The sequence below is a fragment of the Papaver somniferum genome, chromosome 2 (genome assembly GCF_003573695.1).
Source record: "Papaver somniferum cultivar HN1 chromosome 2, ASM357369v1, whole genome shotgun sequence".
Lineage (NCBI taxonomy): Eukaryota > Viridiplantae > Streptophyta > Magnoliopsida > Ranunculales > Papaveraceae > Papaver > Papaver somniferum.
This window is the reverse complement of record NC_039359.1, coordinates 78,138,154-78,157,407: the sequence shown is the minus strand read 5'-3', so window position 1 is coordinate 78,157,407 and position 19,254 is coordinate 78,138,154. Positions and strand designations below refer to the sequence as shown.

General features: G+C 36.7%; 3 protein-coding genes across 7 annotated transcripts; 2 read left to right on the top strand and 1 right to left on the bottom strand.

Annotated features, from left to right (window-relative positions):
• Positions 1 to 400: 400 nt before the first annotated feature.
• LOC113348122 (hexokinase-1-like) lies at positions 401 to 5,039 on the bottom strand. Of its 2 annotated transcripts, XM_026591827.1 has the most exons (10): positions 4,483 to 4,754; positions 3,299 to 3,449; positions 3,032 to 3,214; positions 2,870 to 2,944; positions 2,592 to 2,747; positions 2,336 to 2,434; positions 2,104 to 2,234; positions 1,477 to 1,558; positions 765 to 1,137; positions 401 to 661 (listed from the first exon to the last, which is right to left on the bottom strand). In XM_026591827.1, exons 1-9 carry the CDS (start codon positions 4,752 to 4,754, stop codon positions 775 to 777), a joined length of 1,512 nt encoding a protein of 503 aa, XP_026447612.1. In that variant the 3' UTR covers positions 401 to 661; positions 765 to 774. The 2 variants fall into 2 exon arrangements, with proteins under 2 accessions (XP_026447612.1, XP_026447611.1); XM_026591826.1 differs by having other exon boundaries at positions 401 to 1,137; positions 4,483 to 5,039.
• Positions 5,040 to 6,172: 1,133 nt separating this feature from the next.
• LOC113353592 (zinc finger MYM-type protein 1-like) lies at positions 6,173 to 9,114 on the top strand. 4 transcript variants are annotated; one of them, XM_026597144.1, is made up of 4 exons: positions 6,173 to 6,208; positions 6,562 to 7,727; positions 8,083 to 8,169; positions 9,065 to 9,114. In XM_026597144.1, exon 2 carries the CDS (start codon positions 6,568 to 6,570, stop codon positions 7,597 to 7,599), a length of 1,032 nt encoding a protein of 343 aa, XP_026452929.1. In that variant the 5' UTR covers positions 6,173 to 6,208; positions 6,562 to 6,567; the 3' UTR covers positions 7,600 to 7,727; positions 8,083 to 8,169; positions 9,065 to 9,114. The 4 variants fall into 4 exon arrangements, with proteins under 4 accessions (XP_026452929.1, XP_026452928.1, XP_026452927.1 ...); XM_026597143.1 differs by lacking the exon at positions 9,065 to 9,114 and adding an exon at positions 8,311 to 8,330 and having other exon boundaries at positions 8,083 to 8,221; XM_026597142.1 differs by lacking the exon at positions 9,065 to 9,114 and having other exon boundaries at positions 8,083 to 8,237.
• LOC113351439 lies at positions 7,711 to 8,736 on the top strand. The gene is made up of 3 exons (XM_026595424.1): positions 7,711 to 7,859; positions 7,973 to 8,169; positions 8,222 to 8,736. Exons 1-3 carry the CDS (start codon positions 7,711 to 7,713, stop codon positions 8,734 to 8,736), a joined length of 861 nt encoding a protein of 286 aa, XP_026451209.1.
• Positions 9,115 to 19,254: the final 10,140 nt, after the last annotated feature.

The window sequence follows — 19,254 nt, the reverse complement described above, 5'->3', positions numbered from 1 at the left end:
ACACAGTTACCTTGGCACAGTCACTGGTATTAGTGATTCGGAACCAGTGAAATGGAAGAGTTTCTACCCATATATACCGACTTCTATTCCATGACAGATCAAGGAACTCGGCTTAATACAATTTCCAAGCCTTGATATATTGCTTTTGAATAGTGGCATGAATCTGCTGCCGGGAGAGCGGCCAAGTAGAGTGTCTGTTTGGGATATTGAACGTGTTGCAACTCCTTTCTGCGTATGCCCACCTCCAAATACCTATTTACTTGCATCTATACCACAGGATGTAAAGACTCTTGCAGAGGCAGTCAATTAGTGGAGACCACCATTTTCAGTTTTTTATCGCAGTAAAATAGAGAGCAGCAGGACATGTACAGATACCCATCAATAATAATAACACAGTAACTCATTGAAAAATACCAGCTTTCTCCATTTTATTCACCAACTCAGAGAGCTCCGAACATACATCCTACAGTTGCACCGCTGCTAATAATGGAATATAGCTGGAAAATGAAAAGGGGAAAGTAGCAGAAAGGCGCAGGCTGAAGTGAGAGTATCACGGCCACTTTCAGGTTCTGCAATTATACACTTTATATATAGCATATAATCTCATATGCCGCACTATGAGAAGACCATAAATTTGACTGTAATTGTACTCCAACTACTTCTGAAAGAAGAAATGAAAAAGCCTAAATGACTTGACAAGGTAACACGAAAACTGAAAAAGATCATAAGGTTACTGAAATGCGAAAGAAGGGAATTTTCCCTACTTGGTCAACTTTAGCTTTCCTGGACAGCATCTTCAAGTTCAGGATATTGGGAATGAGAAGCTGCAAGAAGGGCAGCTCCAATACCTGACCCATCATTGGCGTGCTCAACAATAACGTTATCTGCCGCTTCATCACCTAATAGTTCCTTTAATGAGTCCTCTAAACACTGGCTGAATTTCTTGTAGTGTTCAAACAAACCTCCATCCATTGCTATCACAGTTTTCTGTTGCTTTTCACCTTCCTTCACTACATCCCTTCCCAATTTCTTTAAGATGCCATAAATCCCTGCAGCGGAGAGACGAGCACCACGTGTTGATACAATGTTGCAGAGTTCAACTACAGCTCTCCTTGTTTTTAAAGATGTATTAGTAATCTGAAACATGGAAAAAGAGAAATATATGCAGTCATCAGCATGAAAGTTTCTCCTAACTACGCTGTAGGTGTGCATAAACGCTGGCCAAAAAACAAATAGAAAGTCGTACTCTAAAAAAAAAACTATTATTACATCATTATCATTAAGTATCATTAACCGGAGGACCTAGTTTAATGGCAAAATCACTTGTAGCTCGAAAGTGCTAAGAACAAAACCAGTTTTCTTTGGGAGGATGAGAGCCCACAAAAGTCTCTTACAGCAAGTGGTTGGTTGACAAATTAAAATGTATATTCAGAAGGAAAAGGTTACTTCGGACAAGTAAAAGTCAGAAACCCATACCCCTAAAATATCCTTCAGTTTTGCTCCCACCACTCTGAGATCGGAGGATGTATCATGATGCATTACGGACATTTCGGGCGTCCTGCAGATTCCACAAATATAATGTGAGGTACTCTGATATTGCAGTTTGACGTTACATTAAAGTGAAGATGGTTGAGCAGAAACTTGAGGTATAAAATATCATAGTTCAGTACAAGCATGAATTTTCAAGAAGTTTACATTCTTTTCATGAATGACTCATGTCATTTTCAATTTTCTATTATGGAACTGCTAAGCCTAAACAGTAATCGAATTAGTTGAATATAGATGTACAACCTGGGTGCAGCTGGTAACTAATAAGAAGCCACAAAACTGAATGCCAAGTTTCTTCAACCACAAAACCTTTAGCCTAGGCAGCTATCAAATCATAAATTAGTGACCATGTTGTTTCCTACTTTATGGTCACAGACTCACAAGCAGTAACAACAAAAACCCCACAACGCCACAACCCCACCCCACTATGCACTGTGATAGCCTAGGGTGGCAAGGGTAACCAACCAGTTTCCAATTAAGGTCGTACAGTAAGACTATATTGCTTAGCAAAAAGATGAGCAGTATAGTGCAAGCAAAGCTGCAACTATGGAATACCTCAATATGAATGGAACTCTAAGTTTGGCTGGAACAACATCACCAAAGAAAGCAGCTTCCTCGGCCATTTTCAGTAAAACTCTTCGTACAATGTCTCCCAAATACATCCCGGAAATTATCTTTTCAAAAATCTGTTGACATCAAAAGTTCAGATTTAAAGCGATTAATATTCTGGAAAAGAATGACAAGTTAAGAGATTGTTAGACAAACATAAATTACAGTTGAATCTTACCTGGTCACCAACATTTAAACTCTCAAGATCCAAAGAATGATCATATTCTGTTAGAGGAAGATGTGACGACCGGAAGTTTCCCCACTCCATGTTGATAACCTACCATTAGACAGAAGGTAAGTGATTTAACTCAAGAACATAAAGTAAATGTAGAACAACCTGTCCTCCAGTAACCAGAAAGAAAATATTTTTGTTCTACAGAAAACAAGTGCAGAACAAATTGTGATCGAAAAACAAAGAAAAGATAACAGCTAACCATCTCTCCTGATTTGGGTAAAAGTCCATGCCACTTGGGAATTGCATGTGCACGCTCCACATAAGCTGCATTTGTTCCAGTACCCAATATCACAGCAGCAACGACGTCATTATTGAAGTATCTACCCCCAGCTAATGTGCCTATTGTGTCATTAACCTACAGTAAATCAATCCATTATCTCAAGTCTCAACAAACACCCGAAAGTTTTATCCGGTCATGTACATTCACATGAAGATTCTGAAAGGATCAAAGCCAAGAAGAGGCCACTGTAAACTTACAAGTGCTGCAACACGCATATCAACCCCTTTCCTTTCCATGGCTTTTGTCAATTCTGCCACCACATCTTGACCGACCTAGTTACACAGATATTAAGAGTACCAAGATTAGACACGGGTCTAGGAAACACAAGATTGAAATAGCACCCAGGTTAATATCTTTACCGCATCGTCTATTGAGAATCCTTTTGTCCAATTAAGAAGAGTTCCAGAAGCAATGGATGCCTGCTTTACTGGGAAAGAGAATGTAAAACCCAATTCCCTCTGCCTACCAGGAGCAAGATGAAATTCTTCACCTTCTGTAGCAACAAATTTTGCTAGTTCAGCTGCAATAAAGTCAAATAGGTCCTGCAATTACAATTATTTGATTGGAAGTTTAGATGGTAACCATAGAAATCTGAATCAATAAGGTTGGATTGAACTCAAACTTACATCTGAACTCCCAACCATTAAAGGCTGAGGGATTGACACCTCGGTAAATTCTTGCTTAACTACTCGTCGTTCCCTTCCACCCAATTGTACACGCAATACACGGAAGTTTGTTCCACCAAGGTCCAGTGCATAAAATAATCCGTGCTCGTCACTAGAAAACAGAACAGAACACATCAGTTAACTGGATAATAATCTTTCAAAACTATTCGCGCTCTCAACAACACAATGTAGAGAAATGACTATGTTAAACGCTCCAAACCAGTACAACATATGAAAGTTTTCCTACTTCATTGCTGGTAATAAATTCCATCTTTAGAACGCCAATTCCATCGGTAAGTAGAAAAAGAACCTTAGATTTCAAACCAATTCACTGGCCCTTCCCACATGCAAGTAATGAGACATGAAGTGGGATAATTCTAGTCAAACAAAGAGAGATAAAGGCACTCTTGCAGAAATTGGTAGGTCAAGAACCGTGTATCTAACTCTGATATATGAGGAACTCAGCAAATTGATGGACTAAGCAATCAAATTATCGGCTGAAGCACAAATGTCCGCTAAAGACGAGGCTAAATGAATTAAAATCTATCAGAAAAGAAATAAGAATCACTAGTAGCCATGATATTCAATTGTCAAGTCTCCGTCAACTGTATCCAACTTAAGGAAAATTTCACCCATCTCCAGTTACTCCAGTAAACATCCACACTTACATGATATTCTCTTTTTGTTAGACAAAGAAGTCAAACAATACCATTAGAAGAAAGAAAGCACAAAAAGGAGATTGCTACAGTAACAGCACTATTCTTAAAATTTCTATCTGAAATTCCCAAAATTAAAAGTGAAAACTTCCATTCAACATATATAGACCTACAGAAAAAACATCAAATCAATCGAATACTAATTTACACATGCAAATTAACTTCCCAAAAATATACCTATCTTTTTTACCACAATTTCAAAGTTCCAAAATGAATATCTCTACAGCAACAAAAAGAAACCCATAGAAATTATAGCAAAAAGGAATCACCTTTTACCCATCAATAGCAAGATTTTCATCAAAACATAAATTTTAGAAATCACCATTAATGGAAAAGCACAAAAAGCAATCACCTTTTCCAATAAAATTAAAAACCCAAAATTCAATATGACTAAAAAAGAAAAGCAAAAAAGAAATTAGAGGTACCGACCCAGTGGGAAGATTATCAACAAAACTGATAAGCATCTTGAGCTTACTACCACCTTCAGAAGCTAAACCAGCATGCATCTCAACAGTCATAGCATCAGCAACCTGTCTCAATTTCCCAAGTGAAGTACCACATTTGTCTTCAAATTCTCTTAATATTGCCATAGCTCTTGCCCATCTACCTGAACTTTTCATTCTATGTCTTACAATCAAAGCTGCAACTGCACATACTGTTGCTGCACATATCACCGTAGCTCCCACTGCTACCTTCCCCATTATTATTATCACTCAAAGTCTCAAACCCTAACAACAAAAACAGATCTTTCTCTGATTTCTCACTGTATACTGGATTATAAACAACCCTAACAAAATGGATCAGAAACTGTTTTATCAAACTTGATGATTCAACCTCATTTGGTTAAGTTCTGATACAACAACAAATTTAACCAAAATCGAAACTGAAGTAATTTTATTTGGATTTTTTTATTGTATTTTTTGATTTATGAAATAAAAATGAAATGAGAACCAGAGAAAATTATGACAGACCACCAGGATTCAGATTTCTCTGTTTTATCTTAATTTTCTTTTAGTTCCAAAAAATGTGTCTAAAAATTCTGACGTCTTATAACAAAGGACTTTAAATTTGAAGTTATTTACGAGGTAACCATTGAGCTTTTTTCGGTTGGTAGGACCACAGGGGGATATTCTTTGGTCCTACGTTAGTGAATGACATGGAATATTATGTGGGTCCTGGTGATTTGTAAGATTGATCTTAACCGTTGATCACATTACGACGAGATGTGGTTTGATGATGGGCCTTGGCTCCGTTTTGGAGGTTTGCTTTGAAAGCCCATGAAAAAACAAAAGAGTTGATAGGCGTCAACATTTGTGTTTTGTTTTCTACTTATCAACGGTTTAGGAGAGTGCTAGATGACAACAGATGATGATTGTTGCTTGCCGGAAAACGGTGCATTTGGTGTCGGAGAGGAGTGAAATATCTTATAGCGGGTTATTTTTCTTTGTTCAAACCAAAATATCATGAATACCCCTTAAACTTTTTGATTTTTCTGTCATGTCATGTGTTCCATTTCAATCCATTTAGTTGTTGCTTACTTGCTTTTAACAAGAAGAGTACTTTATTTCTTTCACAGATGATTCGAAAAACTGAGATGCACTGAGACAATCGCAGTAGCGTCTATATCTGTGTTATCTAGATCTTTAATGGAAGAGTAAAGATGTCTGCAGAAGAGATAAGATTTGACAATATATTCTTCCACACCTACGAATATTTAAAGTGATTCAACACTTTCTGATTGCGCATGTTCATCACCGAAGATATTCTTTTTCTGGCTTGTTATATCATGCGTGAATCACGGGCGGAAGTAAAGGGGGCTAAACCTGGCTATAGCCCCTTTTTCTCATAAAACTAGAACAAGTTAATAATTCACCCTTTAGTTGAATTTTTGTTTTTATTTAGTCCACTGGTTAAAAAGGAATTTAGTCCACCTCTCGATCATATTAGTCCACCAAAGTCCGTCAAGTGATTAAAGAGATCAGTTGTCCAAGCCAATTAGTCAAAGCATCCAAGCCCAGTTACGTGTCTAAATATTTTAATGTTCCATGTTCCAATCGGTGCTTTTGTTACTGTTAGAATATAGAACAACGATAAACAAAGTGAGCGAAATTCGTGGCTGGAATTGAATGGGGTTATGAACGATCATTAGTAATAGGTAAGAATTTTTCTTCTTTACTTATTTATGATCAACATGTCAATCAAGAGTAATTCTATAAGTTTGTAATTCCTAAAAGCTATTTCGTTTTGTGTTAAATTAGGTATTTAGGTTTTACTGATTTTGAATAAAGTAAAAACTCAAGGTTGTTAATTGTTTTCTAGGGGTTGATTCTAATTGAGAATTAAATTATGTTGATGTTTATTATTGATAATTGAAAATTGAATTTGTAATTGTAATTCTAGGGTTTGGGTTTTCTACTTTGAGACTTCTAATTGAGAATTGAATTGATGAAAATTGAAATTATTGAAATTGTCTATTGTATAACAAGTTACTTGTGATGCTTACTACAGGTTGCAATGTCTACTCCTTGTCAAGGGACTAAACGTGGAAGAGCTACTAATACTATGCATAAATTTTTCAAAACTATTGAAGCAGCAACTAGTAATGTGCTGTTTTCGTCTCCATCATCTGCTAGAAATCATGAAGTTCCAGTTGTAAATTGTGAACCTGAAGAAGTTGAGGGTACTCGAAGAACTGTTGAAGTTGAGGGTACTCGAAGAACTGATTTTGAAGAAGTTGAGGGTACTCAAAGAACTGATGGAGTTGAGGGTATTCAAAGAACTGATTTTGAAGAAGTTGAGGGTACTCGAAGAACTGATCTTGAAGAATTGGATACTCGAATCGTACCTGAAGTTGCCGATAGTGCGTATGTTACTTCTTTAGAACGGGATCCTGGATTACGTATACCGATAATGCAGCATACGGCTAACAAACGTGATGAAGTTCGCCGAGCTTATCTACAAATGGGGCGTATTAGAATAAAACTTTCTAAGTATCCAGGTACTCCAATGGGAATCCAAGATCGTCGATTTTCTGCGAAGTGGTTTGGTGAATTTCATTGGTTAGAATATTCTAAAGCTAAAGATGATGTGTTCTGTTTCTATTGCTATTTATTTGAGAAAAATCCACCAAGAAGACCAGAGTACACTTTTGAAGGAGTTAGAAATTGGCATAACGTTAAAAATGGAGCTAAATGTGCATTTTTGGCACACATGGGAAGTAGCAATTCTGTACACTTCACATCTGTAGAAGCAGGTGAGAATTTAAAGAATCCACAGCAACATATTTCCACTACTTTCCGTACACAGTCGATAGAGATTATACGGAGAAACAGGTTAAGATTCACAATATCGGTTCAATGTGCCCTGTGGTTAGCTTTTCAACAGTGTCCATTTAGAGGACACGACGAGTCGAAAAATTCAAAGAACCGTGGTAATTTTCTTGAGATGGTTAGATTTTCCGCCACACTCAATGACAAGGTGAAAGAGGTTGTCCTAGAAAATGCTCCCAAAAATTCTACTTATACTTCGCCTGCTATTCAAAAATAGATTTTGAATATTATTTCTAACGAAATCAGAGACAAGATTCGAAAAGAAATTGGAGATAGGAAATATTGCATACTTGTGGATGAATCTAAAGATGCTTCAGATAAAGAGCAGATGGTGCTAGTTTTGAGGTATGTGGATAGTGATGGGTATGTTCAAGAACGTTTTTTCGATATTCAACGTGTGAAAAACACTTGTGATGTAACTCTCAAAAAAGGTATAATTTATATTCTTAATCGTTATAATCTTGCCATTGAAAACATGTGAGGACAAGGTTATGATGGTGCTAACAATATGCGAGGTCGAGTGAATGGATAAAAGCTTTGTTTCTTAAAGATTGTAAATATGCATACTATGTTCATTGTTTTGCACATAGGCTACAGTTAGCTCTTGTTCACACAGCTGAAAAAAACGGTAGACTTTGGGACTTCTTTTCAATGTTAAATAATATTGTTAATTTTGTCACTGCTTCTTCACTGCGTTTAGGATCTTTCCAAGATGCTCAAGAAGATGATATTAACCAAAGGTTGGCTAATGGTGATCTTGAGACAGGTAGAGGGGCTAATCAAATAGGTACTTTTCCAAGGTATCGACATCCCTGATATGACTGCACCTTATATGCAAGGTACAGATCGTTCTTGCCAGCAGCGTGATAACATTATTGTAGATCATCATTATCACCATGATATTTTTAATGCTGCAATTGATCTTCAGATCGCGGAATTAGTTGGAAGGTTTCCTGAGGATACAATGGAGTTACTTTTTCTTTGTTCATGTTTGGATCCTCGAGAATCTTTCAAAGCATTCCATGTAGAAAATCTTTGTACTCTAGCTGAAAAGTTTTATCCTCTCGATTTCAGTCGACAAGAGGTACATACTTTGAGAAATGAATTATACCACTATGGGCAAGATGTAGTCAAGCATGCTGGTTTTAAGAACTTATCAATTATTGCTGAATTATGTAGACGTCTAGTGGAAACAAGAAAGGCAGATGTTTATCCTTTAGTTGACAGGATGATTCGTCTTATATTAACTCTCCTGTTTCTACAGCAAGTGCGGAATGGTATTTTTCAACAATGTCAAATGTTAAATCAGCTCTCTGCAACAAAATGGATGCAAACTTTCTTAGAGATTGCATGATGATAAACATTGAAAATATCCTTGCACGAAAAATCAGTATTGATCGGATAATTGATTTGTTTATTGCTCGAAAGGATCGAAAAGTAAAACTAAAGGAATAGATGATGATCTAAATGCTGGTTGATGGGTTTTGTTGGTAAATCTGTTGTTTTTTTGTATATTTGTATCAACCTGACTACTACATCTATTATATTATATATAATGAAAACTTTTTTGTATTGATGGTGTTCACTTTAGCTCAATAGTAATGAAGATTTCCCAGAAAGATCAGTTGAAATCAAACTTTGGTCCGTCAACTGACAAGTTCATTGTTATCTTAGAAATGCAGGTTGCTTTAAAGGAATGGGCGTTTCGACAACCATGATGGAAGCAAGGGTGACAGCACTTTCTGCGATAAAATGGTAACAGTCCTGTTTTGTATCTCACAAACTACTTTTTCTACCATTCTCTACCATACTAGCTCACAATAACAATATTGTAGCGGGATTTTCTTTTTTTAGCCCCCCTTCTAAAATCTTGATTCCGCCACTGTGCGTGATTGAGCCTAGTGCATGAAGATGGCAAAAATGCTAACGGGAAGTACCAGATTAGATAGGGGTGTACCAAAAACAAAAATAAAACAAAATAACTTCTCATATAAAACAAAACAGATTTTGTACACCCCCTCTTAACCTAGCACCCCATCAGCAGCCTTGGAAGATGGCATGCCTTGAACTTGGAAACAAACCGTTGTTACAGCAACTTACAAGTTCATCTAGCTATCAAATCCCAAGTTACTTGGGAATATTTATTTTTCTGATGCTATTAAGAATTTTTGAACAAAAATACAAAATATCAAGTGCGGTTTACGGACCACAATTGTCCCATCTTCTTCGGTTCGGTCCCTGGATGCAACATCCGAAAGCTAGGCGACCATATGCCACCGATTTGTGTTGTCCTTTTCTTGATTTCTTGTCTGTTTAATCTCAGTATTTAGCTACTAAACTATAAATTCGCGTTGATCGTAATGGCAAGAAAAATAACTTGGTACAACTATAGGGGTATATTTAACGAGCTTAGAACATGAGGGTGTCATGTGACCTACTAATTTGAAAGATATTTTGTTTATTCTTTTTGTGAACATCAAATGGTCGCAAGGAGGAATTTTGTTTACTTTTTTAATGGAATCAAGAGGAATTTAAAATATAAAAGAAATTGAATTTCTTCACGACAAAATGAAAAATGAAGAATGATGTCACATGACACGCGCGTACGTGTAAGGCGAACAGAATCTCTAGTATCACGTGGCGGACAGATTCCTCCGTACTCTGTTACGTGGCTTCAGGTGACCACCTTGGCAGAGGAGTCCTATAATTTGAGTTCGGGATGATCAATAATTGTGTTGTTTCCTGAACACCTTTAAACGTTTTGGAACTTGAGAACGGCTTAGATACTCCTCGGTCCCCAGGATTTGGTTTCGGTCCAATGGTTCGCGTCATGAATTTTTCTTTCTAAATTTAGTTTTCTCGTATCACTCACGCTGCGCGTACCTATGCATCCCCGAATGATGTCCCCAATCTATGACTTCAGAAATATGTTACAAACACTATTTCACCATTAACTCACTGTCGTACACTGTGAGCTTCTTCCGAAGGCATTGGTTTATTGTGGGCACTGATGTTATCAACATGGTTCCTGCAATAAGAGCCACAATGGAAAGCAACAAAACTATTCAGCGACTTCAGTTTCACTTCTTCCTTTCTCGGCTAAACATTCTCCAAAAGCTCAGGTGGCTCAGGCTATTTATCAAACAACTTATGTGCGACAAACTGGTGATGCAGAGATAACAATTTTGTTGTTGTCTGATTTTTAATAAGCTTGGCGATTTCCCTTTCGATTCATAAAACAAGTTCATAAATGTACTTTCTTTAAACAAATGTAAAACATTGTTTCCTAGGATGAAATCTTCAACTGTACCCATACACATAATCACAATAGCATTCATATGATTATGTCGATGTCATATCTACGAAGTTTAAAAGATAAGCATTATACTTCGTAGTCTAATTTCTTAATACTATGATCATGTCTCACTACTAGAGTAAAATATTTCATTCACAGGTTCGCAGTTATGTTTTCAATATAGCACGACTTGAAAGATACATTAGAAATAAAACAGTTCAAGACAATATTACTAACCTCAAGAGAAAGGATGATCTCGTCATTATGTATTCTATGGACCACTATTTATCTACCTTAGACTTTCTTAAACTCGATAGGCGCAAAGCCCACGATAAGGTGGGAATAGGGTCTATGTGTTATCTTTTAAAATCCTTTCGAGCACCATCTCCCCTATTATGAACTGCATGAATATCATTTGTTTCTCTATTATCGATGGTTCCAAGTTTTTTATTAGATGGGAGAGGTATTAAACAAAAATGTTTTCTCGTTTTGTGTCTTTTCATTTTGTGTTTTCAAGGTCTTTCTTGATTGATGAAGAAAGTGGTAATGGGAGTTTATAATGGGTAAAGAATGAAGAAATTGGTCAAAGTTATCTCTTACCTTTTGTTCTGCAGTTTATCTTTTCTACTGGGTGTACTGAATGATCAAACTTTTAAGACTCAATCTCAAAGATGGCCTTGTTCTCTACTCAAAATGAGCTGGACAACAGGTCAACTATGCAAAGTCGTCTATTTTTTTTTAACTAGTTTGTCTGCATAAAGATAGATTATCATTGATTAGATTTTTATCGTCGTTGTGGTAAATAGGATTCGAACTCTAAGACTTGTGAAGATTAAATTTAAAGGTTTAATGAAAATAGAAAGCAAAAGCGAAAGTTACTGGGACTAGGAGTTCACCGAATTCATAGCATAAGGCTCAATTATTTATTCTCAACAATTATCGCTCAATAAATAAAACAACATGGACTCTTATTTTTGCCAAGGTAGATTCTCAAAATATTAGTTGTAAATCGTAAGCATGGGACATCAAACATTTAAGCAAGCATGGCCCATCAAATAAAATGATAACTAATTAATCAAAATCATAATTCTATTTTAATTAGTGCAAAAGTCAAATAGAAAATAAAATAAATTCACCCATGTACGAAATTCGTCTTCCCCCGTCGACCCAGTGTCGGGGTTTAGCTTCTCATGATAAGAACACACTCAAAAATATAATTCATAGCTCAAATGGTGTTTTTATTAAAGAAAACTAATAATACAATGAATCTGCAACGCTGTAAGATCGTTACAGAAATCACCGTTACAAGAGTTGTTGCAAATTCTAATTAAGCATGCCAAACTGACTGTTACGAGTACTGTTTATTAACGACAGTTCTCTGCGACAGTCAGTGGACGTCAACTCTTCTTCTTCTTCTTCTCTGCAACAGCAGAGAAATCTTCTCTGCAACCCTCTGTTTTTTAGCCCTCTCACTCGATACCCTTCTCTACAACACCAGCACCCTTTATATAGCCAACAACACCAAGAAATCTCGCTCAATCACTCCAAATATTCCTCCATTACTCGGCAGTAAAAGAATATATCCTCGAGATATTTTCTTCCCTTTCTTGCCTCCTTCATGCGTTCAATTGCTGCAAACACACTCCATTATACTCGGTTAACGTTCAAAAGTGAGTCAACACACTATAAACATGCTCAAACATTCCAAAACCACCCCCACAGAACCCCGTGTATCTCTTCCAATCTGTTTTATCGTTATCGCACGTTTCATTCATTTTTCTTCGAAACTAACTCACATACCTTCCCCGTTTAGACGAAACAGGGTCAACACAATCAACATGTATGAGAAAATCCCTAAAAACACTCGGCAAATCCTCAGAACTTTCAGAAGAATCCGAGTTTCTTCCCTCTGTTTTGCCTCCATACCATTATCCAGCCCAATTAGGCTTGTTTGAACAGCCATACCAGCATTTTTTGGGCCTCTCAACTTCATCCCAATCGAAATCAGCGATTGAGTCTCACTGAAACTCTTCCAAAAAATCCATCAGTATTCTCGGATTTTCAAAGTTCCCTGTTTTTATTCCACACGACTAACCAGCCAAACTGAATCGATTCCAACGACCTTACCAGCCGTGTTTGGCTTAGGAAAGAAAACCCAAAAAGTTTCAACGCTTTAGTCTCCCTCTAACAACTCCAATTTACAAACCCTAATTCTGGTCCGTGAAGCTCAATTATTCCCTCCAATTTCAGATTCAAACGAAGAAGAAGATGGGTGCCCCTTATCCGAGTTCGGTGTGCGAATAACAATTAGGGTGCCCTTAGTAACTGGGTGCCCCTTATCCAAAATTGGGGTCCGCTTAGCAAATGTCCTTCGGGGGAGTGCCCTTAGCAGTTTTTCGAGCCGATTTTTCCAAAAACGTTTATTTCCTAAAAATACCCACAAACAAGTTTATTAGTGATAAAACGAGTCACAGCTAATGTATTTATAAGTGAAAATGTGTCGCACTTTCGTGCTTTTCAAATTCCCCCACACTTACATTTTGCTAGTCCTCGAGCAAAACAGAAAATTGACCCGCTACACAGTTGGTCATATAATAAGAGAGAGAGAGAGGGACAGACCCGCTACACAGCTGGTCATATAAATATTATTATTTATTTATTTTATTTTTTAGACCCGCTACACAGCTGGTCATAACATGCAAGAAAAGGGAAAAAACCCGCTACACAGCTGGTCATAACCCTAACAACAAACTTCTTTCTAGACCCGCTACACAGCTAGTCATAACATGCAAGAAAAGAGAAAAGACCCGTTACACAGCTGGTCATAACCCTAACAATCATAAAAAAAATTTCTTCCAAAACCCGCTACACAGCTGGTCATAACCCTAACAACAATTTTGTTATTTTTTTAGACCCACTACACAACTGATCATAATTTGCAAGAAAAAATCCTGAAATAGTAAAGTAAAAAGTTAACCACTCCCCCACACTTAAACATTACATTGTCCTCAGTGTAATTGAGTCATCCAACGCAAATATTAAGATGGGAAATGCAAAAAGTAAACCAAAATAAAAATAAAATAAAATAAATATACCTACTGGAATGTATAGAAATGGATCCCCAAAAATTAACAGCCTGAAAATTTTGGGATCAACCCAAAATACAGTATTTACAAACGAAAACTTCACAATTATGCTATGAAAATATGGTGACATTGAAACTGTATGAAATAGAGGATTACCCCCAAACCTAGTTTTTACTTCACATGGAAGTGAGTATAGAACAAAATATGGGGATATTATTGGGACTGGGGAAATATCAATTGGTTCATGCACGATATCAGGAATAGGCAAGTCCTCTGGGTACTTAGATGCAAAGTAATCCAACAAAACTTTAGAAGCACGCAATTCTAACCCTAAATTAGGAAACTTTTGGAAGTCTAGGGGTCTAAAAACAACCTCTAAGTTGGGTGAATTATCTTGTGGTATGGATTCATCTATGGAATTAGGAAAATCATCCACACAATCATCCACAAGGTCATCTATATGTTCTGTTTGGAACAGAGAGTCACTACAAGATTCATCATCATCATCATATAATCTTTGACATTCAAGAACTCTCAATCTTTGTTCCAAACTAGGCGGTGTGTGTTTGTAATACTTGTCATATATTGTTAAAGGTGATTCTTCACTTACCACATGTAGAGTAGAAACTCCATACCGTTGCGTACGCTTATATTCAGCAAGCGTCATCTGAGATGAGGTTTCCTGATAATTTGACTTTCTACGCTTATATTCCGCCAGCATCATCTCAGATGACGTATCCCCAGAAGGAGTCATCATCCTCAAAATGTTTTGAAAATAAATACAAAAAGAAACGCATAAAAAGAAAAAAAAAAGAATCTAAAATAAAATGAAAATACTGTACCAAAAAAAAAACCTAAAAATTAATCTAAAAACAAATCCGCGTCGGCGGCACCAAAATGATTAGATTTTTATTGTCGTTGTTGTAAATAGGATTCGAACTCTAAGACTTGTGAAGATTAAATTTAAAGGTTTAATGAAAATAGAAAGCAAAAGCGAAAGTTACTGGGACTAGGAGTTCACCGAATTCATAGCATAAGGCTCAATTATTTATTCTCAACAATTATCGCTCAATAAATAAAACAACATGGACTCTTATTTTTGCCAAGGTAGATTCTCAAAATATTAGTTATAAATCGTAAGAATGGGACATCAAACATTTAAGCAAGCATGGCCCATCAAATAAAATGATAACTAATTAATAAAAATCATAATTCTATTTTAATCAGTGCAAAAGTCAAATAGAGAATAAAATAAATTCACCCATGTACGAAATTCGTCTTCCCCCGTCGAACCAGTGTCGGGGTTTAGCTTCTCATGATAAGAACACACTCAAAAATATAATTCATAGCTCAAATGGTGTTTTTATTAAAGAAAACTAATAATACAATGAATCTGCAACGCTGTAAGATCGTTACAGAAATCACTGTTACAAGAGTTGTTGCAAATTCAAATTAGGCATGCCAAACTGACTGTTACGAGTACTATTTATTAACGACGGTTCTCTGTGACAGTCAGTGGACGCCAACTCTTCTTCTTCTTCTTCTTCTTCTTCTTCTCTGCAGCAGCAGAGAAATCTTCTCTGCAACCCTCTGTTCTTTACCCCTCTCACTCGATACCCTTCTCTGCAACACCATCACCCTTTATATAGCCAACAGCACCAAGAAATCTCGCTCAATCACTCCAAATATTCCTCCATTACTCGGCAGTAAAAGAATATATCCTCGAGATATTTTCTTCCCTTTCTTGCCTCCTTCATGCGTTCAATTTCTGCAAACACACTCCATTATACTTGGTTAATGTTCAAAAGTGAGTCAACACGCTGTAAACATGCTCAAACTTTCCAAAACAACCCCTACAGAACCCCGTGTATCTCTTCTAACCTGTTTTCTCATTATCGCACGTTTCATTCTTTTTTCTTCGAAACTAACTCACATACCTTCCCTGTTTAGACGAAACAGGGTCAACACAATCAACATGTATGAGAAAATCCCTAAAAACACTCGGCAAATCCTCAGGACTTGAATTCAGAAGAATCCGAGTTTCTTCCCTCTGTTTTGCCTCCATACCATTATCCAGCCCAATTAGGCTCGTTCGAACAGCCATACCAGCATTGTTTGGGCCTCTCAATTTCATCCCAATCGAAATCAGCGATTGAGTCTCACTGAAACTCTTCCGAAAAATCCATTAGTAGTCTCGAATTTTCAAAGTTCCCTGTTTTTCTTCCACAGGACTAACCAGCCAAACTGAATCGATTCCAACGATCTTACCAGCCCTGTTTGGCTTCGGAAAGAAAACCCAAAAAATTTCAACGCTTTAGTTCCCCTCTAACAACTCCAATTTACAAACCCTAATTCTGGTCCGTGAAGCTCAATTATTCCCGCCAATTTCAGATTCAAACGAAGAAGAAGATGGGTGCCCCTTATCCGAGTTCGGTGTGTGAATGACAATTAGGGTGCCCCTTAGTAACTGGGCGCCCCTTATCCAAAATTGGGGTCCGCTTAGCAAATGTTCTTCGGGGGAGTGCCCTTAGCAGTTTTTCGAGCCAATTCTTCCAAAAACGTTTATTTCCTAAAAATACCCACAAACAAGTTTATTAGTGATAAAACGAGTCTCATCTAATGTATTTATAAGTGAAAATGTGTCGCACTTTCATTCTTTTCAATCATTAGTGAAGCATATGGTGTCAGAAATTCATGAATGTTAATAAAAAGTTCCCGGGAAATTACCTTATTAAACAAACTCAAGAACGATTCATCCTACCAATCAGATTAGTTCAATATTTCTAAGAAGAAGGGAGGTCTAGGGATTTGATCTTCGGTAAATATAAACAAGGCCCTTGTAACCAAATTAGCTTAGATATTATTAACCGAAGTGTTTTTTATGAAGTAAAATTTTGTAGTATAAGTATGTTAATGGTGATTTATGAACAAGCGAAACCTTTTAAAGCACCAAATACTTTGTTTGACATTTTGTCAATAAGGGTGTTGCTTGCAAAAATAAAATAAAATATAACAGACTGGTAATAGTGAGAACACAAGGATTTGAATGGATCCATGGGGTTCTCTCTCATCTAACTGTTAGAGCACTACTCGGTTGAACTCGCAAGTTTTGTTATCTCAAGTTTGTTGTCAACGTTAGATGCACAAAACTATATCTTGATTTCTAGTCTATTTGAGTCAAGTTTGAGACTAGGATTAGAGTTCAGTAGTTGAGTATCAGACATCACTGAATAACCCTCGAAGATTGAAGACTTAAGATCAAACGAACACATTTTAAGAACTTTATTAACAATGAGGTATGTGAAGACTGAACCATTCTATTTACGCACAAGTATTACCATTTTATCTATATGAGACTATGACGTATGACTTCTAGCGGATATTGCAAAGAAGAATCTTTGAGTCAATCTTGTCTTGTTAAACATCTCGAAATATTCAAGCAATGGATATCCATAGGTCCTTAGCAATTTTAGTTCGAAATAATTTATTGTTCAAGAACTATGTTTGTGGATCATTTAAAAGTTGCGCTAACAATGATATTTATATCTATGACGATTGGGAAAACATCAAAAAGAAAGTTTTCAGAACTACTGAAATCTGGACTCGGGAGGGTACGCATACCCAGTACGCGTACCATGGTCATCTGAGGTTCCGAAACATAGGTAGATATGCATACCCAGTATGCGTACCATGGTGTTCTGAGTTCGTGAATGTGGGAGGTATGCGTACCTTGGCAATCTGAATTTACAAACTGGTTCATAGGTACATGCACCCTTTCACATACATACCCAGTACGAATTAGTATACGCTCAGGAACTATTTCCGCAGATACTTTAGCATTGCTACAACTCTCGTGGACACCTCTAAGGCATCTCATGATCAATAAAACACCTTGTGTATGAGCATCGTGATTCAAGTCTTAAGTGTTTAAATGATCAAGATTATGTTTATACTTTTTAAGACATACTTGCCATAACTATCATTATATACGATTCCGGTACCTGGACCACAATGTATATTATTCCATGTGATTTCAAGCCAAACTTCTCACATGCTTACATGAATTCCTAACAAGAGTTTCATCTACACATAGAAAGTGTTTGCTTGAATCTCAAGTTATCTTAGCTTGAATTTTATGAAACCCAAGTCTTCAAAATTTATAAATAGAGAAACTCAAACAATCAGGTATTGATGGGAAAAAAAATTGTTGGTTTTTGAGGAAAAGTAGAGTAGGAGGATGCTCAATTAAGTAAATTTCCTAAACCTTTAACAAATGCACCGCACTGGAGTGCTTTGAGTTTGAGAGATCAATTTGTATGACTTCGGCCTAAACCAAGACAATGGTCGTTCTATAGTCAATTCGGTCATAAAGAAGGATGATGGTCGATCTGTGTGAGGGAAGCTGAAATTGTGTAAAATCAATGGTGATTATTGATGGATTGTGGATGTGTTGATTTTTCCATGTTAGAGATTTATGCAAGTTTGATAATGATAAACTGTCGTAAATTGGATTAAAAGTGAGGTATGATCAGATTGATTGAATTATGTTCAGTTCATCGAGATAAGTTGAGTTATCAAATCATAGATTGTTGAAACTATTTATATTGCAAAAATAGTTAACACATTGATCTCCAGTAAGTGTGACAGTTGAAGAGGAGTGGAAGAATGGGAAATCATGGTTGAACCAGTTCCATATTGCGTGAGACACTTGGTTGATTGTCCATCCACTGCCAGCGCGACTTACTCACATTTATCATCATGGATTTTATGTTAAATCACACATGATGTAAGCCGCCAGTCGAAAACCATAGTGAATATCCCCCCATGTCACATGAGTGATGTCTCATGTATCTGAAGTTTGCAAGGAAGACGTGCATTTAGTTGGTCAGTTGTTGACTTGGCTAGACCGTGAGTCTTACCCTTGATGAGTCGGGCATAATTTTAGAATGTGATATGCTATGATGAATTGAGCATAAGGTGTCTGTTGGGATATCAAAAATACATAGACGTCGAGTCTGATGAATGCTGACATATCAATATTCCAGCTGAGGCATCAATGATACTCGGAGATTTTGGATTGACGAATGTCGGCCTGATGAGATTGTTGGATCAGGGCTTACTCTGATATGTTAAGTGCTTGACAGGAAATCAGAAATTCCTGAGTTACTATACAATACCTATATTCTTGACCCACCATGTCATGAGTTGTCGAATGACAAAGTATGAATTAGAGTATTAGTAAATATTGAATGATCGATGGTCATCCAATGAAATATTGGATGTTAAACCAAGTGGATGGTCGTCCAGTGTCATGTTGATTCTTGGAAAGTCGAGCAACCTAAATGTGGGCAACAAGATTACATTAAATATTGATAGATGGATCAATATGAAAACTATTAATACTCAAACTCGATCAGAATTATTATCAAGTCTTGAAAACATAATTTTAGGAAACCTTGGATCCAGGAGATGGAGGACTGTCCAAGGTAGT

Coding starts and splice junctions, on each gene's coding strand:
- LOC113348122 (XM_026591826.1), bottom strand. CDS start 4,754: ATGGGGAAGGTAGCAGTGGGAGCTACGGTGATATGTGCAGCAACAGTA. Junction 3,215..3,298: donor TAATGGTTGGGAGTTCAGAT/GTAAGTTTGAGT, acceptor TTGTAATTGCAG/GACCTATTTGACTTTATTGC. Junction 2,945..3,031: donor GATTCTCAATAGACGATGCG/GTAAAGATATTA, acceptor CTGTGTAACTAG/GTCGGTCAAGATGTGGTGGC.
- LOC113353592 (XM_026597144.1), top strand. CDS start 6,568: ATGTCTACTCCTTGTCAAGGGACTAAACGTGGAAGAGCTACTAATACT.
- LOC113351439 (XM_026595424.1), top strand. CDS start 7,711: ATGGTGCTAGTTTTGAGGTATGTGGATAGTGATGGGTATGTTCAAGAA. Junction 7,860..7,972: donor AATCTTGCCATTGAAAACAT/GTGAGGACAAGG, acceptor TTTTGCACATAG/GCTACAGTTAGCTCTTGTTC. Junction 8,170..8,221: donor TAGAGGGGCTAATCAAATAG/GTACTTTTCCAA, acceptor CTTATATGCAAG/GTACAGATCGTTCTTGCCAG.